Raw genomic sequence first — 20,667 nt, 5'->3', positions numbered from 1 at the left:
TTATGGCAAGGACGTGCTTGCCGAGCAACGTCTGATACCTTTGAGGGAACGTCTGTTCGTTGGTTTACACTCCTCACTCCCTTAGGTCCTACGACATTCCTTCTCCCTGGTGCATGGGAGCCTGAAAGAGGTCTCGGACTAGGCAAGTGACAAGCACGAACAAACGAACCCTCCGCAACACAGCACATGTTTTCTAGCACTCACTTCACTGATATCGTATTTTTCAATAATTTCACATTAGGCATGAATAAAACTGATATCTACCTGAAGCACGCAATTCTCCCTTACATCAAAAAGTTATAATTGCGAAATGAGTCGTATAATGTAAGCACATTAGTACAAAATGAAACACACATGCAAAAATAAAAAATAAAACATATACATATATATCGAATAAAACGGAAATATATAAAGTTAAAAAGGATCAGTGACTGGGGAGGAGACTAAACTCTAGTTCAATAAAGACTACGTTTTCAATCTCTCACCGTACAGTGCCTTGGGACGAGAATAAAAACTAAAAACGTTTTATCCTTTCTCCCCGTACAGAGACTTGGGACGAGAGTAAAAAACTGAATCGAGAACAACATTACTTGCTCCCAAACTCCTTACTTGGGACGAGAATAAAGATCGGATCGTTCTCTCTTTCTCTCTCTCCGTCTCTCTCTCTCTCTCTCTCTCTCTTGTCACACACAAGAGAATTGCCCACTCACCCTTCGTCAATAAACAGGTTATTTGACCAAAGGAAAAAACTGAAAGGACTAAGAAATTGAAAATTAACAAGTTGCTTTAAATTAGTATTTAAAACCCTTCAGTTTGAAAGAAGAATGAACAAAACGTCAAAATCGATTTACTCTTTCTGCAAAGTGAAACCGTGATTCTCTCTTTCTCTATCATAACGATAGAGCGCAAACTGCGTAGCATAAATAAACCAAACGTTAGTTCATCTTTGAAAAAACAGCACGAAGACTATTCAAAGAATATCTTTCTTAAAATATTTTCTAAAAAATATTCATTTCATAACTCTTACAGAGCAAATGATTTAAACTTAACGAAAATAAAAGTTGAATGGGCTCAACGTTATTTAACTTCGGTTTCCAAGTTAGGACCGCCTACATCTCGGACTAGGGGAGGAATAGGTAAAGGCCGCATATAAACAAAACATAAAATTTATCTTGATGTTTATTATAAATGGAAAGCTAATCGAAGAGGCCTAATAAAGGCGGGTGAGATATAAAATATATAGAGGAAAATCTATAATTATCAACAATAATTTATAACGTGATAAAATAATTACTAAAAGCCTAAAACACACTTCCGTACACTGAGGGAAGGGTCGGCCATCTTTACTCTATGGAAAAACCAGAGATAAAAAAGCAAGGGCAAAACACTTTTACTCTCCTTTCAAAAGCATTTCTTTTGAAGATAGTATTGAATAATCCAACACGGCGAAAGCAATAAAACCAAAACCAAGTACTTCACCAATTCGGTAGAAAACTCGAGGTCATAAAGCGAGTGGAATCGACTTGTCGATGAAACCGACAGAGAAGAACTGAAGCTGTTTACAAGTATATGCGGTATCTGGCCGATAGTCGGCGCTGGTGGGCACACCCGCAACCTTCATGGCGATCGCTCACGAGTTTTTGGAATCTGTCGAGCCGTCGGAGACGTCAGCTATTATATATTCACCGGCTAAGTTTAATATTTAAAAAAGGGGACCTCTACTCTCTACGCTCCTCCCAGCCCAACAAGGGACTCAACCGAGTTCAGCTGGTACTGCTAGGGTGCCACAGCCCACCCTCCCCCGTTATCCACCACACATGAAGCTTCATAATGCTGAATCCCCTACTGCTGCTACCTCTAAAAGATAAATAGGGGAAAAGAGATCGTCAATCCCTTCCTCCTACAAGTCTCTAACCGAGGTAGAGATGTCTTGTTTCCTAGGAGTCAACTCCTTAAGGTCCTGAATTCTGGCCTCAATGCTTTTAGGGGTTTAATTCTCGCCCTCCAACAGACACCAAGAGTTAGTTCAAGCGGGCCTTGATATGAGAAAATAATATCTTTCCAGTTAATATTAATTTCTGTATCTTTTAATATAGCGCCTGGCATAACAATGTTCCAACGCTAGACGCTCACGATCATTACGATCAGAACTAAGACGTTCGTGATCTCGACGTTTGGCCCAACTGGTGCAACCACGACTTCCGAGTCTTGAAGCTCGACGACACGTCTAACTGCTTGACGCTCAGCGTCACGTCTAACTGCTCGATGCTCCGCGTCATGCTTGACACTCGATGTCAAGTCCAACTGCTGGACTCTTGACGCCATGCAACTGTTTGACGCTCGGTGTCATCTCTAACTGCTAGACACTCGACGTCAAGTCCAACTGCTGGAAGCTTGACGCCATGGAACTGCACGACACTCGGCGTCACGTCTAACTGCCTAACATTCAACGTCAAGTCCAACTGTTGGAAGCCAGACACCATGCAACTGCTTGACGTTCTACGTCACGTGACTCTCGGAACAATGCCATTCACGATTTAGACGCTGGCGATTTAGACGCTCGCGATTAAACACACTCGCGATTCAGATGCTCGAAACTATGCCGTTCACATCTAGAACGGTCAATCATCGAACAAGAGAGACAAAGAAGTTGCACTAAGTTACAAACGTCGTGTCAAACTCTTACAACAGCGTTAGTAGCTAGCTGTCCAAAACTCTGCGTTTTAGAAAGGTCCAATTCTTTGCGGCGTTAGATAACACTTTTACCTCGCCTTACCTACGGCGAGGGCGAGCGTTCTGCGAAGCGTCAACAAGAACGCTTGAGGGGACTTCTGCTCGGGTCTTTCAAGACGCTCGGCGCCAAGCTAACGCCTCTCGTTTCCTTTCGCCGATCGACATTCCTTCTCCCAAGGGTTGGGGAGCTAGGAAGAGGTCTAAGGCTAGGATAACGACAGGTCCGAGCAGAAGCACCCTCCACTGTATTGAATAAATTCACTGGACTAATTTAGCACTAAAAACTTGCACTTTTAAATTCTTTCACACAAGTCCATAAGTAGACATGCCCGTTGTGAGAGATCTTACTATTCTGTCAAGGGCTTGAATGAGAATGCAATAGGTTTTCTCTGAATCCTATATAAAATGTAACAAAATATTTTATATAAAATATTAAATGAACAGATAAAGGAACAATGTATACATACATATATGTAAACAACCCTTAGTACTTAAGGATTTCCAATAAAAGATATTTGCCACATTTTACAATTGGAACATCTATACATATTATACGAAAAATATTAGTATTCCCAATAACGAAAAAGTAAACAACGATACAAAGAATTGTGAGACTATATCGATTGTCATGAATACTACGTAGTGTAAAATTAACTGCACGCTAATTTTCTTTAATCTCTGCAAAAAAGATTATCTAAAGAAAATATACCAAAAGGACAAATATTTTCTCAAAATAACATATTCCTTTTATCTTATACCAATATCAATCTTATAAAACTTAAATACTTTGGTTTTAAAGAAGAATTTACTTTTCATAAATAACGATAAAGAAATTTGTAATACTGTATCGATTGACTGAGAACTGCGTAGCGTAAAGTAAACTGAACGCTAGTTTATTTAATCTTTGAAAATCGATCGAAGATTATCTAAAGAAAATATAATAAAAGGACAAAAATTTTCTTAAAATAACATAATCCTTTTATCTTATAAAACTTGAATATTTTGTAAGATAGTATTCACTTATCATTCTTTGTAGAAAAAGAAAGAAATTGCAAGTCATACTATAGCTTACGTCATATGACTGTGACGTCAGAGTAGGCGAGGTGTTTACCTACCGCTATCATGTTTTTCGTTAGTTTACAGTAGGTTGAAAAAACTTCTAATCCTACCTTTTAAGCTATAAACATAGCAATCAAATACCAAACAAAACCAAAATATGCGAATGCCAATAACCAATTTAGGAGTACATCACCCAGATAACTGCCAAAATTCAGGTTAATAACGAGTGAATATCCGATGATGTTGCCTGCGTGAGCGGCAGAGAAAATCTGAGGTAACATGGAATGGTTCTAAGTACCGTCACTCCTGTGTTAAAGCCTGAATTGTTTCGAGATCATTTGGTCCTCCAACTGTGGGAGAACAGCCCCACTGAAATGTGTAAAACCCCTATTTTGTTTCCCAAGTCGGTGGTTCACTGTCCTGTTCCTGAATTGCCTACGCCCCAGTTCTTAGCTGCTTCTTTCCAAGAGGAAGGTATCGTTCATCCTCCGGGGAGTTGGGAATTCTGGGAAGTTTCCAGTATTCCATTATTGGAACTACCTTCTGGTGTTTCCAAGAGTTCCAGTCCAGATTGGTCAAGACCTGCTACTTTAGAAATGTTATTTTTATTACTAAAATAAATTTTTGAATATACTTACCCGATGATCATGTAGCTGTCAACTCTGTTGCCCGACAGAAATCTACGGTCGGGATACGCCAGCGATCGCTATACAGGTGGGGGTGTACACAACAGCGCCATCTGTGGTCAGGTACTCCAGTACTTCTTGTCAACAAGACCTCAATTTTCTCCTCGGTCCACTGGTTCTCTATGGGGAGGAAGGGCGGGTCATTTAAATCATGATCATCGGGTAAGTATATTCAAAAATTTATTTTAGTAATAAAAATAACATTTTTCAATATTAAACTTACCCGATGATCATGTAGCTGATTCACACCCAGGGAGGTGGGTGGAGACCAGTATACATGTTAACAAAGAAGCTAAGTATCCCGTATTTCATTTTTATTAGTTATTCAAAATAACAATAAAAAATAAATAAGTACCTGGTAAGGAAGTCGACTTGAACCATTACTCTGCCTTTAATAAGTACGTCTTCCTTACTGAGCGTAGCGGTCCTCTTAGGATGCTGAACGACTCTTAGGTGGCTAAAGTATAAAGGGCTGCAACCCATACTAAAGGACCTCATCACAACCTCTAACCTCGGCGCTTCTCAAGAAAGAATTGACCACCCGCCAAATCAACAAGGATGCGGAAGGCTTCTTAGCCGACCGTACAACCCATAAAAAGTATTCAAGAGAAAGGTTAAAAAGGTTATGGAATTATGGGAATGTAGTGGGTGAGCCCTCACCTACTACTGCACTCGTTGCTACGAATGGTCCCAGGGTGTAGCAGTTCTCGTAAAGAGACTGGACATCTTTGAGGTAGAATGATGCGAACACTGACTTGCTTCTCCAATAGGTTGCATCCATAACACTCTGCAGAGAACGGTTCTGTTTGAAGGCCACTGAAGTAGCCACAGCTCTCACTTCATGTGTCCTTACCTTCAGCAAAGCAAGGTCTTCTTCCTTCAGATGAGAATGTGCTTCCCTAATCAGAAGCCTGATGTAGTAAGAAACTGAGTTCTTAGACATTGGAAGAGAAGGCTTCTTGATAGCACACCATAAGGCTTCTGATTGTCCTCGTAAAGGTTTTGACCTTTTTAGATAGTACCTAAGAGCTCTAACTGGGTAAAGTACTCTCTCCAGTTCGTTCCCCCCCAAGTTGGACAGGCTTGGGATCTCAAACGACTTAGGCCAAGGACGTGAAGGAAGCTCGTTTTAGCAAAAAACCGAGCTGCAAGGAACATGTAGCCGTTTCAGATGTGAAAACTATGTTCCTGCTGAAGGCGTGGATCTCACTTACTCTTTTAGCTGTTGCCAAGCACACGAGGAAAAGAGTTTTTAATGTGAGGTCCTTAAAAGAGGCTGATTGGAGAGGTTCAAATCTTGATGACATAAGGAACCTTAGGACCACGTCTAGATTCCAGCCTGGAGTGGACAACCGACGTTCCTTTGAGGTCTCAAAAGACCTAAGGAGGTCCTGTAGATCTTTGTTGGTGAAAAGATCCAAGCCTCTGTGGCGGAAAACCGCTGCCAACATACTTCTGTAACCCTTGATCGTAGGAGCTGAAAGGGATCTTACGTTCCTTAGATGTAACAGGAAGTCAGCAATCTGGGTTACAGTGGTACTGGTTGAGGAAACTGCATTGGCCTTGTACCAGCTTCGGAAGACTTCCCATTTAGACTGATAGACTCTGAGAGTGGATGTCCTCCTTGCTCTGGCAATCGCTCTGGCTGCCTCCTTCGAAAAGCCTCTAGCTCTTGAGAGTCTTTCGATAGTCTGAAGGCAGTCAGACGAAGAGCGTGGAGGTTTGGGTGTACCTTCTTTACGTGAGGTTGACGTAGAAGGTCCACTCCTAGAGGAAGAGTCCTGGGAATGTCGACCAGCCATTGCAGTACCTCTATGAACCATTCTCTCGCGGGCCAGAGGGGAGCAACCAACGTCAGCCGTGTCCCTTTGCGAGAGGCGAACTTCTGAAGTACCCTGTTGACAATCTTGAACGGCGGGAATGCATACAGGTCGAGATGGGACCAATCCAGCAGAAAAGCATCCACGTGAACTGCTGCTGGGTCTGGAATCGGAGAACAATACAACGGGAGCCTCTAGGTTATCGAGGTAGCGAACAGATCTATGGTTGGCTGACCTCACAGGGCCCAAAGTCTGCTGCAAACATTCTTGTGAAGGGTCCACTCTGTGGGGATGACCTGACCCTTCCGGCTGAGGCGATCTGCCATGACATTCATATCGCCCTGAATGAACCTCGTTACCAGCGTGAGCTTTTGATCTTTTGACCAGATGAGGAGGTCCCTTGCGATCTAGAACAACTTCCTCGAATGAGTCCCTCCCTGCTTGGAGAAGTAAGCCAAGGCTGTGGTGTTGTCGGAGTCCACCTCCACCACCTTGTTAAGCTGGAGGGACTTGAAGTTTATCAAGGCCAGATGAACCGCCAACAGCTCCTTGCAATTGATGTGAAGTGTCCTTTGCTCCTGATTCCATGTTCCCGAGCATTCCTGTCCGTCCAAAGTCGCACCCCAGCCCGTGTCTGATGCGTCCGAGAAGAGACGGCGGTCGGGTTTCTGAACAGCCAAAGGTAGACCTTCCTTGAGAAGAAAGCTGTTCTTTCACCACGTTAGAGAAGACCTCATCTCTTCGGAAACAGGAACTAAGACCGTCTCTAGAGTCATGTCCTTTATCCAGTGAGCAGCTAGATGATACTGAAGGGGGCGGAGGTGGAGTCTCCCTAACTCGATGAACAGGGCCAGCGATGAAAGTGTCCCTGTTAGACTCATCCACTACCTGACTGAGCATCGGTTCCTTCTCAGCATGCTCTGGATGCATTCTAGGGCTTGGTAGATCCTTGGGGCCGACGGAAAAGCTCGAAAAGCTCGACTCTGAAGCTCCATACCCAGGTAGACAATGGTCTGGGATGGGACGAGCTGGGACTCCTCTAAATTGACCAGGAGGCCCAGTTCCTTGGTCAGATCCATAGTCCATCTGAGATTCTCCAGATAGCGACGACTTGTGGGAGCTCTTAAAAGCCAGTCGTCTGACGGAGCCGGACACAAGATCATGGTACTGCTGCACAGTCTGTGAACTGTCAACCATGGGGAAGCGAGGAAGTACAGCGACAACCCGAAACTGTCTAGACTGTCTGGGTAGTACAGACAACTCCTTATCGGGTTGCTGAGGTTGCCGCACTGCGTCACAACAAGTCACCTCTGCTGGTTGTTGAACGTCTTCCCAGTGACACACTGACTCCGTAAACAAAAATCCTCTAACAAGGACTAAGCTTGGACTGCATGTCTTGCAACAAAGCTCAAGGTCTATGGGAGCAGGTGTGGCAACAGACGGGGTTAGCGACTGAAGCGGAACCATTACCCTCCCTGGAAGCATGTTATGCTTAAATAAAAGTCCATAGGAGGCTAAGCAGCTTAAGGCTCCTCTCCAAATGACAGAGTCCTCAAGGGAATATCAGAAGGAGGGAGAATAGCACTTTCTCATCTACAGGAACCATATCCGAGAAAAGCTAAGTTCTCTCAGTGAGGGTTTCAATGGTGCAAAAGCAGCAGACCAGAAGGCAACGTTATGAAACTGCTTGAGAGTCTTGTGAATTGGCAACAACCAAAGATGTGTGATTGAGGAGCATGCGGTAAGGTATGCAGAGCATGCTGTACGGTATGCAGAGCATGCTGTAAGGTATGCAGAACATGCTGTATGTAGAGCATGCTGTAAGGTATGCAGAGCATGTTGCATGGCATGCGGCTTATGCTGCATGGGATGAGGCTCATGCTGCATGGGATGAGGCTCATGCTGCATGGTATGAGGCTCATGCTGCATGGGATGAGGCTCATGCTGCATGGGATGAGGCTCATGCTGCATGGGATGAGGCTCATGCCGCATGGGTTGAGGAGGATGCCGCATAGCATGAGGCTCCTGCCTCATGGGTAGAGGAGGTTGCCGCATAGCATGAGGCTCCTGCCTCATGGGTTGAGGAGGATGCCGCATAGCATGAGGCTCCTCATAGCATGAGGCTCCTGCCTCATGGGTTGAGGAGGATGCCGCATAGCATGAGGCTCCTGCCTCATGGGTTGAGGAGGTTGCCGCATAGCATGAGGCTCCTGCCTCATGGATTGAGGAGGATGCCGCATAGCATGAGGCTCCTCATAGCCTGAGGCTCCTGCCTCATGGTTGAGGAGGATGCCGCATAGCATGAGGCTCCTGCCTCATGGGTTGAGGAGGATGCCGCATAGCATGAGGCTCCTGCCTCATGGGTTGAGGAGGATGCCGCATAGCATGAGGCTCCTCATAGCATGAGGCTCCTGCCTCATGGGTTGAGGAGGATGCCGCATAGCATGAGGCTCCTGCCTCATGGGTTGAGGAGGTTGCCGCATAGCATGAGGCTCCTGCCTCATGGGTTGAGGAGGATGCCGCATAGCATGAGGCTCCTGCCTCATGGGTTGAGGAGGATGCCGCATAGCATGAGGCTCCTGCCTCATGGGTTGAGGAGGTTGCCGCATAGCATGAGGCTCCTGCCTCATGGGTTGAGGAGGATGCCGCATAGCATGAGGCTCCTGCCTCATGGGTTGAGGAGGTTGCCGCATAGTGCTGGAACCCGGCAACTCCCGATGCGGCAGCTCACGCATGAAAGCAGGAGGCGCAGCAAGAACATGCGTCTGGCAGGGTGGACTGCGCCTCGGAGGTGGAGCTCTCACAGGTGGAGGGTGGGAGCAGGCAGCCGCAGTATCTGCTGAGCGCACAACCTCGGCGGGTTGTAGGTTAACAGGCTGCATTGTCAACCTTCCAGCATGATACTCCTGTATGAAGGAGCAAGCTGAGACTGTATAGTCTGCAGCATGGACCACTAGGGTCTATGAAAGACAACAACAAACGGAGTACTGTCCATTGAGACTGAGGGTCTAAAACAGCTGGTGCGGCAACAGACGGAGTTACTGCCTGTTGCGGTACCACCTTGCCTCTCTGGGAGGTGTGCAGTTGTCGTACTGCAGCAAGTCCGAACTGACCCAGTGGCTACACCTAGGCCGTTGGACTTGCGCGGAAGGGACCGACTTGCACTTAAAAGCTGCAAGATTTGGTCCATGGTTTCTGCGAGAAACCTCTTCCGCAGACGAGGAATAAATGGGCTCTCTCGTCTTTGTGTGGGTGGGGTGATCACGTCGGCTACGTGAGTGGATACACCCGAAACCACGGAGGGAAACGTCTGTTCGTCGATCAAGGCCTGATGAACCCATAAGTCATTCGACATTACTTCTCCCCTGGGCTTGGGAGCTTGTAAGAGGTCCCAGACTAGGCGAACAACTGGCACGAACAGACGAACCCTCGAACGCAACACTGTAACACTTTGCGCTTATCACTTTATCACTTTTGATTTTCTGTTTGCACTTATTTCACTGAACTCGAAACTTTAAGTGGTTAGTACCTGAAACACGCAATCCTATCCTTCATTAAAAGTTAGTAATTGCGAAAACAGTATTACAATGTAACAGAAAAACAAAATGAAAGATAAAAGAATTCAGTGGCTGGAAAAGAGACTAAACACTAGATCAAATAAACTACGTTTAAAATCTCTCACCGCATAAAGCCTGGGAACAAGAATAAAACTCTAGAAACGTTTTACCTTCTTCCCCTAAAGAGACTAGGGAGAAGAGCAAAAAACGATAACAACGTTACCCGCTTGAACGAAACGTTTATCCTCCTCTCTCTCCCTCCGTCTCTATCTCTCTCTCTCTCTCTCTTGACTTAGAACCTGAGAGATGAGCCCAATTATATATATCGTTAAAACATATTATTGTTAAAGGAAAAAAAAAAAACTGAAAGATTTCCCAAATAAAAAGTTCCTTTATTAGAATTAAAACCATTTAAGCTAAGAAAGAATGAACAAAACGCTAGAATCGGTTTACTCTTACTGCAACGTGAAACCGTGAATACTCTCTCTCTATCGTAACGATAGAGCGCAAGTTGAACGTTCTGAACGTCAACAACTGCGGAGACAAAACAAAACGTTAGTTCAACTTTGAAAACAGTACGAGACTATCAAAGAAATTCTTTCAAAAACATTAAAATTAAAATAGCATAAAATCTTAACAGGCAAAAACGATATGACGGGCTCAATGTTAATAACTTCGGTTCCAAGAAAAGACCGCCTACTATTAGGAAAGGTCGCATATAAACAAACCTAAAAATTAATTTTTATAAGTTTATAATAAAAGGAAGTTAATCGAAGAGGCCTATAAAAGGCGGAGAGATATAAAAATAAATCTATAACTTTGTTAAGCAAAATTAAGAAAGAGAGTCTATACTCTCTTCGACACCAACACTACCGTCTAAGGGAAGGGTCGGCCATTTAAAAGTGAAAGAGAGTTCATACTCTCTTCGTCACCAAAATTAAATCAAATTAATTCCAAAAACTTGCTAAGCTAATGATAAAGCTTCCTGAATAGCGAAGGCTAAACTCTAGAGCAAATACATCACCAAAACGTGAACAATAACTCCAGAATCAACAGCGTATCCAAGTAGGTCTAGCCGGTGGCACGACAGAGGAAAAATTGAGGTCTTGTTGACAAGAAGTACTGGAGTACCTGACCACAGATGGCGCTGTTGTGTACACCACCACCTGTATAGCGATCGCTGGCGTATCCCGACCGTAGATTTCTGTCGGGCAACAGAGTTGACAGCTACATGATCATCGGGTAAGTTTAATATTGAAAAAGCCCTGTTTCTGAATCGGCAGTGTCTATTTATCCTGATAATGACTTTCTCGGCTTTTTGCCACCCGATTGTGACGACCGACTGTCGCCTGAAGATCCCACCTTTAGTGGATTTAGTCCCCCATGGACTAGGTCAAAAGGTCCTGTTCTTGACCTACCTTTAGTTCAGTCTCGAGTCCTGGAGTGGAGACCTCGTCTCACTGACCAGATGAATATTATAGAGAGGGAACCATCCTCCATTCCTGAGTCACCTCAGAATACAAACCCTTTCCTACATTCTGATGGTGGATTAAAATACCGGTCAGAGCTCGAGGCTGAAGTGGCACAGTCAGGTATATCTAACCTGAACGTTACAACACTGTTTGGGTCGCCCGAAACACAACGTTGCCCCGAGTCATCGCCTGATTTTTCGGGATTTTTATTGTCCTCTTCTGAGTCTACGGATTCTGTCTCTGGTTTACCTCAAAGTGTGTCGATCACCCGCAGATACCAACTCTTATGCGAGGTTATCGATCTATTAAAGACACCCAGCCTGTATCTGGAGACTCGCCGGCTTAGCCTGTCTCCTGTGCTGCGAGATATTAATATGGCTCGCCAGCAGATTGCTGAATCCCGGCGCATGTCCCGAGACAGAATTTTGAGACTCAGAAGAAGAACTATAAATCTCCCACTGAATTAATCTTGGTACAGTTTTTAAAGGAAGTTTTGATAATAATTACCCTTTTTTCTTCTTATTAGTTATATTTTAATTCCCACTTTGGGTATCTGAAAGGCTGAGAAAGGGACAACGTGGTGTGAGGAAATCTTTATTTAGTAACGGTTTCTGTAACTGTTGCATTTATTGTTATACTGTAAATTGACCTTGACCGTGACAGTTATAATAAATTCAATAAATTGCTTTTATCATGTAAAACCTGTAGTCCAAAATCAATGAGTTTTGTATGCTTTTAAATTGATTTTAGACTGCAATGAATGTAATTTTCTTGATAGATCCTGAGTGTATACCTGTAATACTGATGTTTTCTGTATAGTATAATGGAAATTGTTATGTTGTATATTATTGAAGCATTGTTGGGAGTAATAGACGGTAATCAAACTTTTTATTTGTAAGTACTGGATCTCCATTGTGTTTAAAAGGTTGTCTATTCCTATTGCTTTTTGTTAAATCATGAGTCTGAAAGAAAAATGTATTGTACCCAATGTAAATTGATATACAATTTGATATGTAACTGAAGGAAGGGAGGATGAATTAAATCTTTAGTTGGTCATCCTACCTTTTTATTGAATTTATTTTTGCAAGGTAAAAATTTTTTTTTCACTTGAATGTATGAAGTTGGTGTAGGGCTTTGTTGCTAGTCGTAAGACAATGTTGAGTGGACCAAAAAATCTAGAGGGGGGGAATGTGAAAAAAATTAATAGTAGTTGGGAAAAATACAAACCATTTCCAAATATAACATTTTATTCACTGTAAAGATTTCAATTTTTCTTAAATAGGTTTACATAGTTTGCAAGCAATAAATTTAACTTTTTTTGTATAACAGAAAGTATTGTAATATTTTTTTGGTCCTACCCGTTGTCTAACCACCTTTGTTTTTGCAGCACGCCCTACTCTCTGTAGGGTTTTTGGAGAGGCAACCAGAAGTTTAGTCGAGACGTGGCACAAGTAAAATGATTGTAAGGGTGCTGTATTATGTCAGAGTCTGTTTATAGGGTTAATCAGCTTGATAAAAAAAAATGGTAATGTAAATATTTCTGTCCTGCTACATGAGTCACTTCTCAAACTTGGTATTGACAGTGTGTTCTGACAGTGACCTATCTAGAGGTTTAGAAAAACATTTTAAGGATCAAGATATAGCTACTCCACATCACCAGATCACAAAAGGTGATTCCATACTGGAACTTAGTGATGGAAAGTTCTTTTAAATGTTTGCCCCAGAACCAAGTGAACGTAAAGGGGCCTAAAACCATCTTTTAGCGGAAGACCACAAACTTTTAAGTGTCATAAACATTACAGTAATAGTAAACTGGAACTATTGAAATGGCATACTGGTACTTGCCCAAATAGATACACGGTTAGGTGTGTCTTTGTTAATAATTGTACTGAATAGGAACACTTATGAGTGTCCCCCCAGTGGAAATCTTGATTGTGTAATTTGTTTATTTTGTTACCCGGATGCTGAAGTTTTACGTAAGGGATGTTAATTTTGTCTTTGATTGATTGATACATTACGGAATTCCTAACATTTTTTCAAATAAATTGTTCTTTTGCCTATTTTATGTATACAGCATTTCATTTCAGAACCTCTCACCACGGTGTCTTCTCCTCCACCACTGTTTTTTGAAGCTCATAAGTACAGTAATTTATCATAATTCTTTCCTCCCACACAGTGTTCCGTTATTAATTATAATATTCCCTTTCACCTAATGTTCTTATACCTTTATTTATAATCCAGCTAGCCCAATGAAAGGTATGATAAAAAACAAGATTCTAGCTGGGTCCCCTTGCCCAGTATAAATCAAGGGGTGGTGCCCAGAGCTCCGTTCTCTTGACCTGTTATTTAGGTTTTTTGGGGTATTCCACCGTTGTAAGTTTGTTGTGTAGTGAACGTCGGTTGTGGTCGGCATCCGGATACTAGGCAGTTTGGGTGCTACCTTTGGCCACAGTTCGCAAACCACTACAGCAAAGGCTATGTCTCATGAAAAAATACGGTAACCAGAGCTGCCAACGTGTGATGTAGATCAAATGTTAGCGTAACATGCTAACATTAGCAGTGTTTTTCATTTAATTTTTCTCATTCTACTTCCCAGTCGTAGTCGCTCCCGTTCCTTCGTTTGTACATAGCAGGTTTCGACATTGTGCGCAAAAATCCCGCCTCCCTGCGCAGAGACTCTTCATCCACCAATAGGATTTCTTCTTCTCTAATCGTGAAATGTAACTACAGTGATACCTCGGTACTCGACCATAATCCGTTCGAGATCCGTGTTCGACCTCCGATTTGTTCGAGTACCGAATTTTTTTTCCCCATAAGAAATAATGGTATATATTCTATTCCGTTCCCAAGCACTCGAACAGGCCCAAAATATTAATAAAACGTGTACCTAAACAACAATAATTATCTAAATGTGTATGAAATTGGTCAGAAAATCCTATAAAACAATTTTAAACCATTTACTGTACTAAAATAAAACAATTTTAAACCATTTTCTGTACTGTAGTGAACATACCTTTGAGCAGCGGTTCGATGGCATACAGGGATGGATGTGGAGAGGATGGAAGGGGGAGGTTACTGCTTGGAAGGAGAGTCCCCTTCCATGATGTGGCGGGGTAGTTCTCCTTCAGGAGTTGTTTCTCTCTCCAATGAAAGGGTGGGCAGATCTATTTCAGGGGTTTCTTCTCTTCTTTGTCTCTTCTTTGGAGGAGAAACAGGCTTTGATGTAGCAGCTTTCTTTTCTTTTGTGAAAAACTGGTCTATTGTTAATTGTTTCTTCCTCCTCTGCAGTATTCTTCGAAAATGATACATGACACTATCATTAAACATATGCACTGCCCGGTTTGCTACTGCAATTTCTGGGTGGTATTTTTCAGCAAAAGCCTGCACATCTGCCCACTTGGAACAAATTTCATTGATGAGAGAACTTGGAACATCCTCCCTTACCTCATCCTCTTCTGAAGATTCCTGCTCCACAATCAGATCCTGCTGCTGTTGTTGTTGCAGGTGCAACAATTCCTCCACAGTCAACTCGGTAGAATGGCTTTCTACAAGCTCATCAATATCATCCTTGTCGACCTCAAGCCCCAAACTCCTGCCCATGACAACAATTTCCTCAACGACATCAGTGTCATCAGAAATTACAGGGGTAGCAGTGCTTGGACCCGCCTCTGGTTGGAAACCTTCAAACTCCCTCTCTGTGACACATGATGGCCACAGCTTACGCCAGGCAGAGTTCAATGTCCTATAGGTCACACCTCGCCAAGCTTGGTCAATCATGTTAACAGAGTTGAGGATGCTGAAGTGTTCCTTCCAGAATTCCTTTAGGGTCAACTTCGTGTCACTGGTCACTTCAAAACACTTTCTGAAAAGGGCCTTGGTATAGAGTTTTTTGAAGTTTGAAATGACCTGTTGGTCCATGGGCTGGAGTATGGGAGTAGTATTGGGGGGCAAGAATTTGATTTTGATAAAGCTGTATTCTTCTTTCAAGTCATCCTCGAGACCTGGAGGATGTGCAGGAGCATTGTCCATAACCAGAAGACATTTCATTGGCAAGCTCTTTTCAATGAGGTAAGCCTTAACCTGGGGGGCAAACACTTCGTTTATCCACTCAGTAAAGAATTGTCTTGTGACCCAAGATTTAGTGTTCGAGCGCCACATAACTGGTAGTGCACTTTTACAAATATTATTTCGTTTGAACACCCGGGGGTTGTCCGAGTGGTACACTAACAAGGGTTTGATCTTGCAATCGCCACTTGCATTTGCACACAGCAACAATGTTAGCCTATCTTTCATTGGCTTGTGACCTGGCATCTTCGTCTCGTCCTTGGTAATGTACGTATTGGCTGGCATTTTCTTCCAAAATAACCCAGTCTCATCACAATTAAAGACTTGTTGTGCGATCAAATTTTGTTCATTTATGTACCGATCGAATTCCCCCACGTATTTATCGGCTGCAATTTGATCCGAACTAGCTGCCTCCCCATGCCTAGTAACACGATGAATACCTGTTCTATTACGAAACTTTTCAAACCAACCCCTGCTCGCTTTAAATGTAAATGAATCACTTTCACTGGTACTCGGACTTTTCTTCACTAATTCTTCATAGATATGCAACGCTTTTTCACAAATGAACGCTTCACTAACACTTTCCCCGGCCAACTGTTTTTCTTTAATAAATATTAAAAGCAACTTTTCCATCTCCTCAATCACTTGTGGCCTTTGCTTAGTTACCGCCGTAACTCCCGTTGCAACATTCGCCTTCTTAATCATTTCTTTATGCTTTAAAAACGTAGAAATGGTCGACTTCGCCATTCCGTATTCTACCGCTAAATCGGACACTCGTACACCATTCTCATATTTCGCTATAATTTCCTTCTTCAACTCGATCGTTGTTCGCACTGTTTTCCTCTTCTCCTTCCCCTTAACACTCATTACTTTCTTGGGACTCATTATGAAAGCTAAAAAAGCAATTAAAAGCACTGAAAATCACTAAATCACAACGAATGCTGATCGCGCGTTGTCTGAGTGACGCTCTCGAGAGAACTGATGCTTCCCGAACAAGCGAGAGTGGCCGAGATGGCGCGATCATCACAAAGCCCATGCGGTCGTCACGTGATCGGCTGGTCGAGTACCGAATTTTTGGTCGAGCACCGCAGCAAAAATTTCTCGAAAATTTTGGTCGAACTCCGAATTGTTCGAGTATAGAGTCGTTCGACTACCGAGGTATCACTGTATTCGTCTTCTCCACCAGCTCTGTTCAAGTCTATTACTTGATCAGTTATGTAATACCCTCGTATACATATTACGTTTGACCCCAGTATTACTCATTTTATTATCCGGTACCTTATAAAATCACCTCATTTTATATACCCATCAAATATTTATCATACACTTCATTTTATCTTTCTATTTTACTTTTATACATTTTGTTATTACCTTGTCACTCCCAGATTTCACATAAATACTTGCTCTGGACAAGTTTCCCATTCTGGTTCATTCATGTTTACTCTCTAGACTCCGTTGCTTTTCCGTTAACCAATCACGAACCCATACGTATGGAAAGTTTGCACAGGGGGGTTAATATTTCCCTAAACCCAACTTCCAACAATCCCTTTTCCGTGGAAACCTTTGCCCAAGTCAGGTCTTTGTTAGTTCCAGTGACGACTTTTTGCGTATTTTACGATCGAAGTTTTAGAAAATTGTAACGACTTCAGTAATCCATACTTGAAAGTATTTTGGTGAATTCCAATGTTGATAATTTTCTTAAATCTCGTAATGTAATATACAAACTTTTACCGTGTTCCAAGTGCATTACTAAACTAAGGCAAAGCAGTTAAGACGCCACAGACTCACAGTACAACTCCCCCGTGACCCACAAGTTACGTCGTCACGGTCATAAAAGTCAGTCATTAATTTCTTTAACTTTAATGTGTTAGTTTTTACTATATTTTGTTAGAGTGCAAAGCTCAACATTACCGCTTGCCAGTGCATACGATGTTTATGTTTTATTTTCATGCGAGCGAAGCAAGCTAATGGCGGAACAAGAACCATTATATATAATGCTATCATAACAGTGATAACATTATCGTAACGCGAGTGAAGTGATACGTATTAACATGATATATATAACAAAGGGCATTATATTGGGTTTGTGACCTGGGAACTTCTAGGTTAAGTTGGTTGGGTTTGTTAGGTTCTGTACCCTTTTTGTACTTTATATGTGTAAAGGATATGGAAAAATTCTTTAAAATACACATGATAATATTACCTTAGCATTGCTAACGTTAGCAATGCCACCGTAACGTTGTATATCATTGGTAACGTTGCTAATGTTACCGTTCTCAGTACATACGTGAGTGAAGTGACACAGAATTTGAACAAGTCATTATATTTAAGCATTTTAACAAAATATATATAATAAAAGACATTATATTTAAACATTTTAACAAAAAATATATGTTTTCCTGTAGAAAATAATGTGATTCAACCAGTTTTCACCTTCATTTCATCCGTAATAACAACAACCGGTTCAGCCATTTAAAGTTAGTCGAATTGATTGTTCTGTTGGTTTGCGGTTGAAATGAAGGTCAAATTCGGTCAAATCACGTTATTTACTACAAGAAAATATATATTTTCTGTTCGAAATCATAATGTGTAATACTATACAGTTAAACTTTACCGGGGGTACGGGAGCTTGCCCCGGCTAGGGACTGTGACCTGGGAAGGGGGTCTGGGGGCTTGCCACTGGCTAGGGGTTGTGACGTGGGAACTACTAGGTTAGGTTAGGTGGGTTTGTTAGATTCTGCACTCTTTTACAAATCTCAAATGTGTTAAATACTCATTTTGGCCTATTTTCAGCCACTTACATATATTCTTCCAACTGATTATCTTGGGCTTATTTTGCATTTCTGACCATTATTATTGCTGTAAATCACTCGTTTATGACATTTCCCCACCCTAAAAACCCCAGTTTCCCACTAGTGTTCCCAATAATTCTCTTTATATAAGGGTCCAAAAACTCATGAACGGGTGGTTTGACGCAATAATCAAGGTCATAATTGCATGGAACATAAGATAACGAGTAAGAAAAATACATGGTTCATGTATTTGGCTAGAAATTAAAGTACCATATATTTACCCATTTGTTAACCATTTGCAGGAGATTCGAGTAACTTTTTCATATGAAACATCTCAAGGATATATGAAATAAAAAATTAGATATCCGAATTTGGTTGAATATAACTTTAATAATGAACTGCATTCACTAATACAGGGGGGAGGTGCCACAACAAAAACAATTCCTCATTAAAATTATACAGGTTGTGATAATGTTCATTTATTAGACATGAAATTAAAATTTTCAAAATAAATTTAGGTGTACCACATATGCATCACAAACAATACAGCATGTGAAAGTGTGCTAGCCTAACTCACTCTCCTAATTAGCAAAGGATCAAATGCAATGAATAAAAAAACCTAAAACTATGTCTAAAATATGCTTATGCTGAGATAGGCCAGATTTGACACGTCACAAAGGGAAAAGTGCTTGGCACTCCGTGACTCACCTGTCATTTGAATCGCTTCTCTCCATAGTAACAAAAATTTTATGCTTAAACCCAGACAATTCCGATAAAAGTTACAATCAACAAAACCAGTTTTTAACGACACGAACAATTATGAAACTTTGACTTCGTCCTTCAAGCGCAAGGACAACACAGGAGTCAGGACGGTTCTTTCATCCAAGGAAGAGAATACGTAAAGTGCGTTCGATTCACCAAAAATCACCAATGACGTCTATATTATTATGTCAAAGTGAGGCATGTTATTCACGTATTATGTGAAAATTATTAGTAGACTAGAAAAAAAATATTACGTAATTCTTATTACTCATATAGATGTTTTCACAAATGACTAGCCTTTCTGTAGAAAACGATTCTAGAAAATTCAAAACTTTTTCCCTGCTTCTTTTAACAATACTAATTAATGAAGACCATCTTCAATTGAACCAAGGATGAACATACACAGCAAAAATAAAAAGGACTTACTATTTGGAAATGAAAATGAAACAACCAGAACACATTACATTGGAATTTTTCACTTATACTGAGTTCAGAACAAAATACTCATTTATGATACAACCGTATATGGAATATAAAGATGATTTAAAGGAGAATTTATTTCTCCAGGTGAGTGATGAAAATCAAACAGAAATTACGGCGGAGTTTTACATTACTCTTATTTAGGGGTGATAATTTAATAGAAAACATGAGATCCACCATAGATATCTATGAGATACACAATAAGAATACAAAACTTGGAGAGCCGTTATATAGACAAATCCTCCGCTTTCTAGTTTTCAAAATTTCAAACAAAATTCACAGGTGACAGGAATCACTGGACTTGATAAAGTGACGGAAATCCATTAATTGGTGTCAGGATATTATTATAGTTATTTTTTATTTAGTGCTGCATTAGACTGTAATTAATCATGAAGCCCTGTTAAGATGGGAGTGGGTGACTCTTTTCCTACAACCATTATGCAATTTTTACTAATAAATTGCAAAGAGTAGTTGTTGATGGAGTTCCTCAGGGTAGTGGTATCTGCCCATAACATTTTGGTATAATTATATTTACGGACAGGGAAACATTCCAAAAAGAAAATATGTATTTCTGTATTAAAAAAACCTGATTTAACCGAATTTGAACTTCATTTCAATCGCAAACAAACAGAACAACCAGTTCATCTAATTTCATTCTACACAGAAGTTAGTCAGACTGGTGGTTCTGCGTGGGCAATTTTAAAATGATGACAAATTCGGTGAAATCACATTATTTACTACGGGAAAACACACATTTTGTGTTCAAAATTTTTTACCCTAAATATAATGGTTCTTGTTCTGCCATGGGCTCGCTTCGCTCGCCAAAAAATAAAAACACCAAGCTCTGTACGTACTAGCAAGCGGTAATGTTGAGCTGTGCATACTAACAGCAATGTTTTACCCCAATCCTAATGGTTCTTGTTCCGCCGTGGGTTTGCTTCGCTCGCCGAAAAATAAAATCATCAAGCTCCGTATGTACTGCCAAGCGGTAATGTTGAGCTGTGCTCATTAACACCAACATAACTTTAATAATGATTTGCATTCACTAACCAGGTATTAAACTTCCATTATAAAATAATGATTTAATGATCATCGGAGTCTTTTGGCAGGTAATTTCCACGAAAGTTCCCAGCAACTTCTAAGTACAGATAACTACAATCATTACATGTTTATATAGGTAGTTCGATAATAGCACACAAAAGGAGTAGACTACGAACAAATTCTTAACACGGACAAAGGAT

At 41.4% G+C, this 20,667-nt stretch overlaps 1 protein-coding gene across 2 annotated transcripts in view; it reads right to left on the bottom strand.

The window, feature by feature from the left end:
• LOC137633291 (uncharacterized) overlaps nucleotides 1-19,049 on the bottom strand; it is a 98,291-nt gene extending 79,242 nt beyond the window's left edge. Inside the window, exon 1 of one of the 2 annotated variants that reach the window (XM_068365509.1) lies at nucleotides 18,893-19,049. In XM_068365509.1, the coding sequence (XP_068221610.1) occupies nucleotides 18,893-18,918 (26 nt within the window). In that variant the 5' untranslated portion in view covers nucleotides 18,919-19,049. The remainder of the gene's footprint in view (nucleotides 1-18,892) is intronic. The other variant, XM_068365510.1, reaches the window with a different exon arrangement.
• Nucleotides 19,050-20,667: the final 1,618 nt, after the last annotated feature.

This window comes from Palaemon carinicauda, chromosome 42 (genome assembly GCF_036898095.1).
Source record: "Palaemon carinicauda isolate YSFRI2023 chromosome 42, ASM3689809v2, whole genome shotgun sequence".
In the NCBI taxonomy this organism is placed as follows: Eukaryota; Metazoa; Arthropoda; class Malacostraca; order Decapoda; family Palaemonidae; genus Palaemon; species Palaemon carinicauda.
The sequence above is the reverse complement of the archived record's forward strand: the minus strand, read 5'-3'. Positions and strand labels throughout refer to the sequence as shown.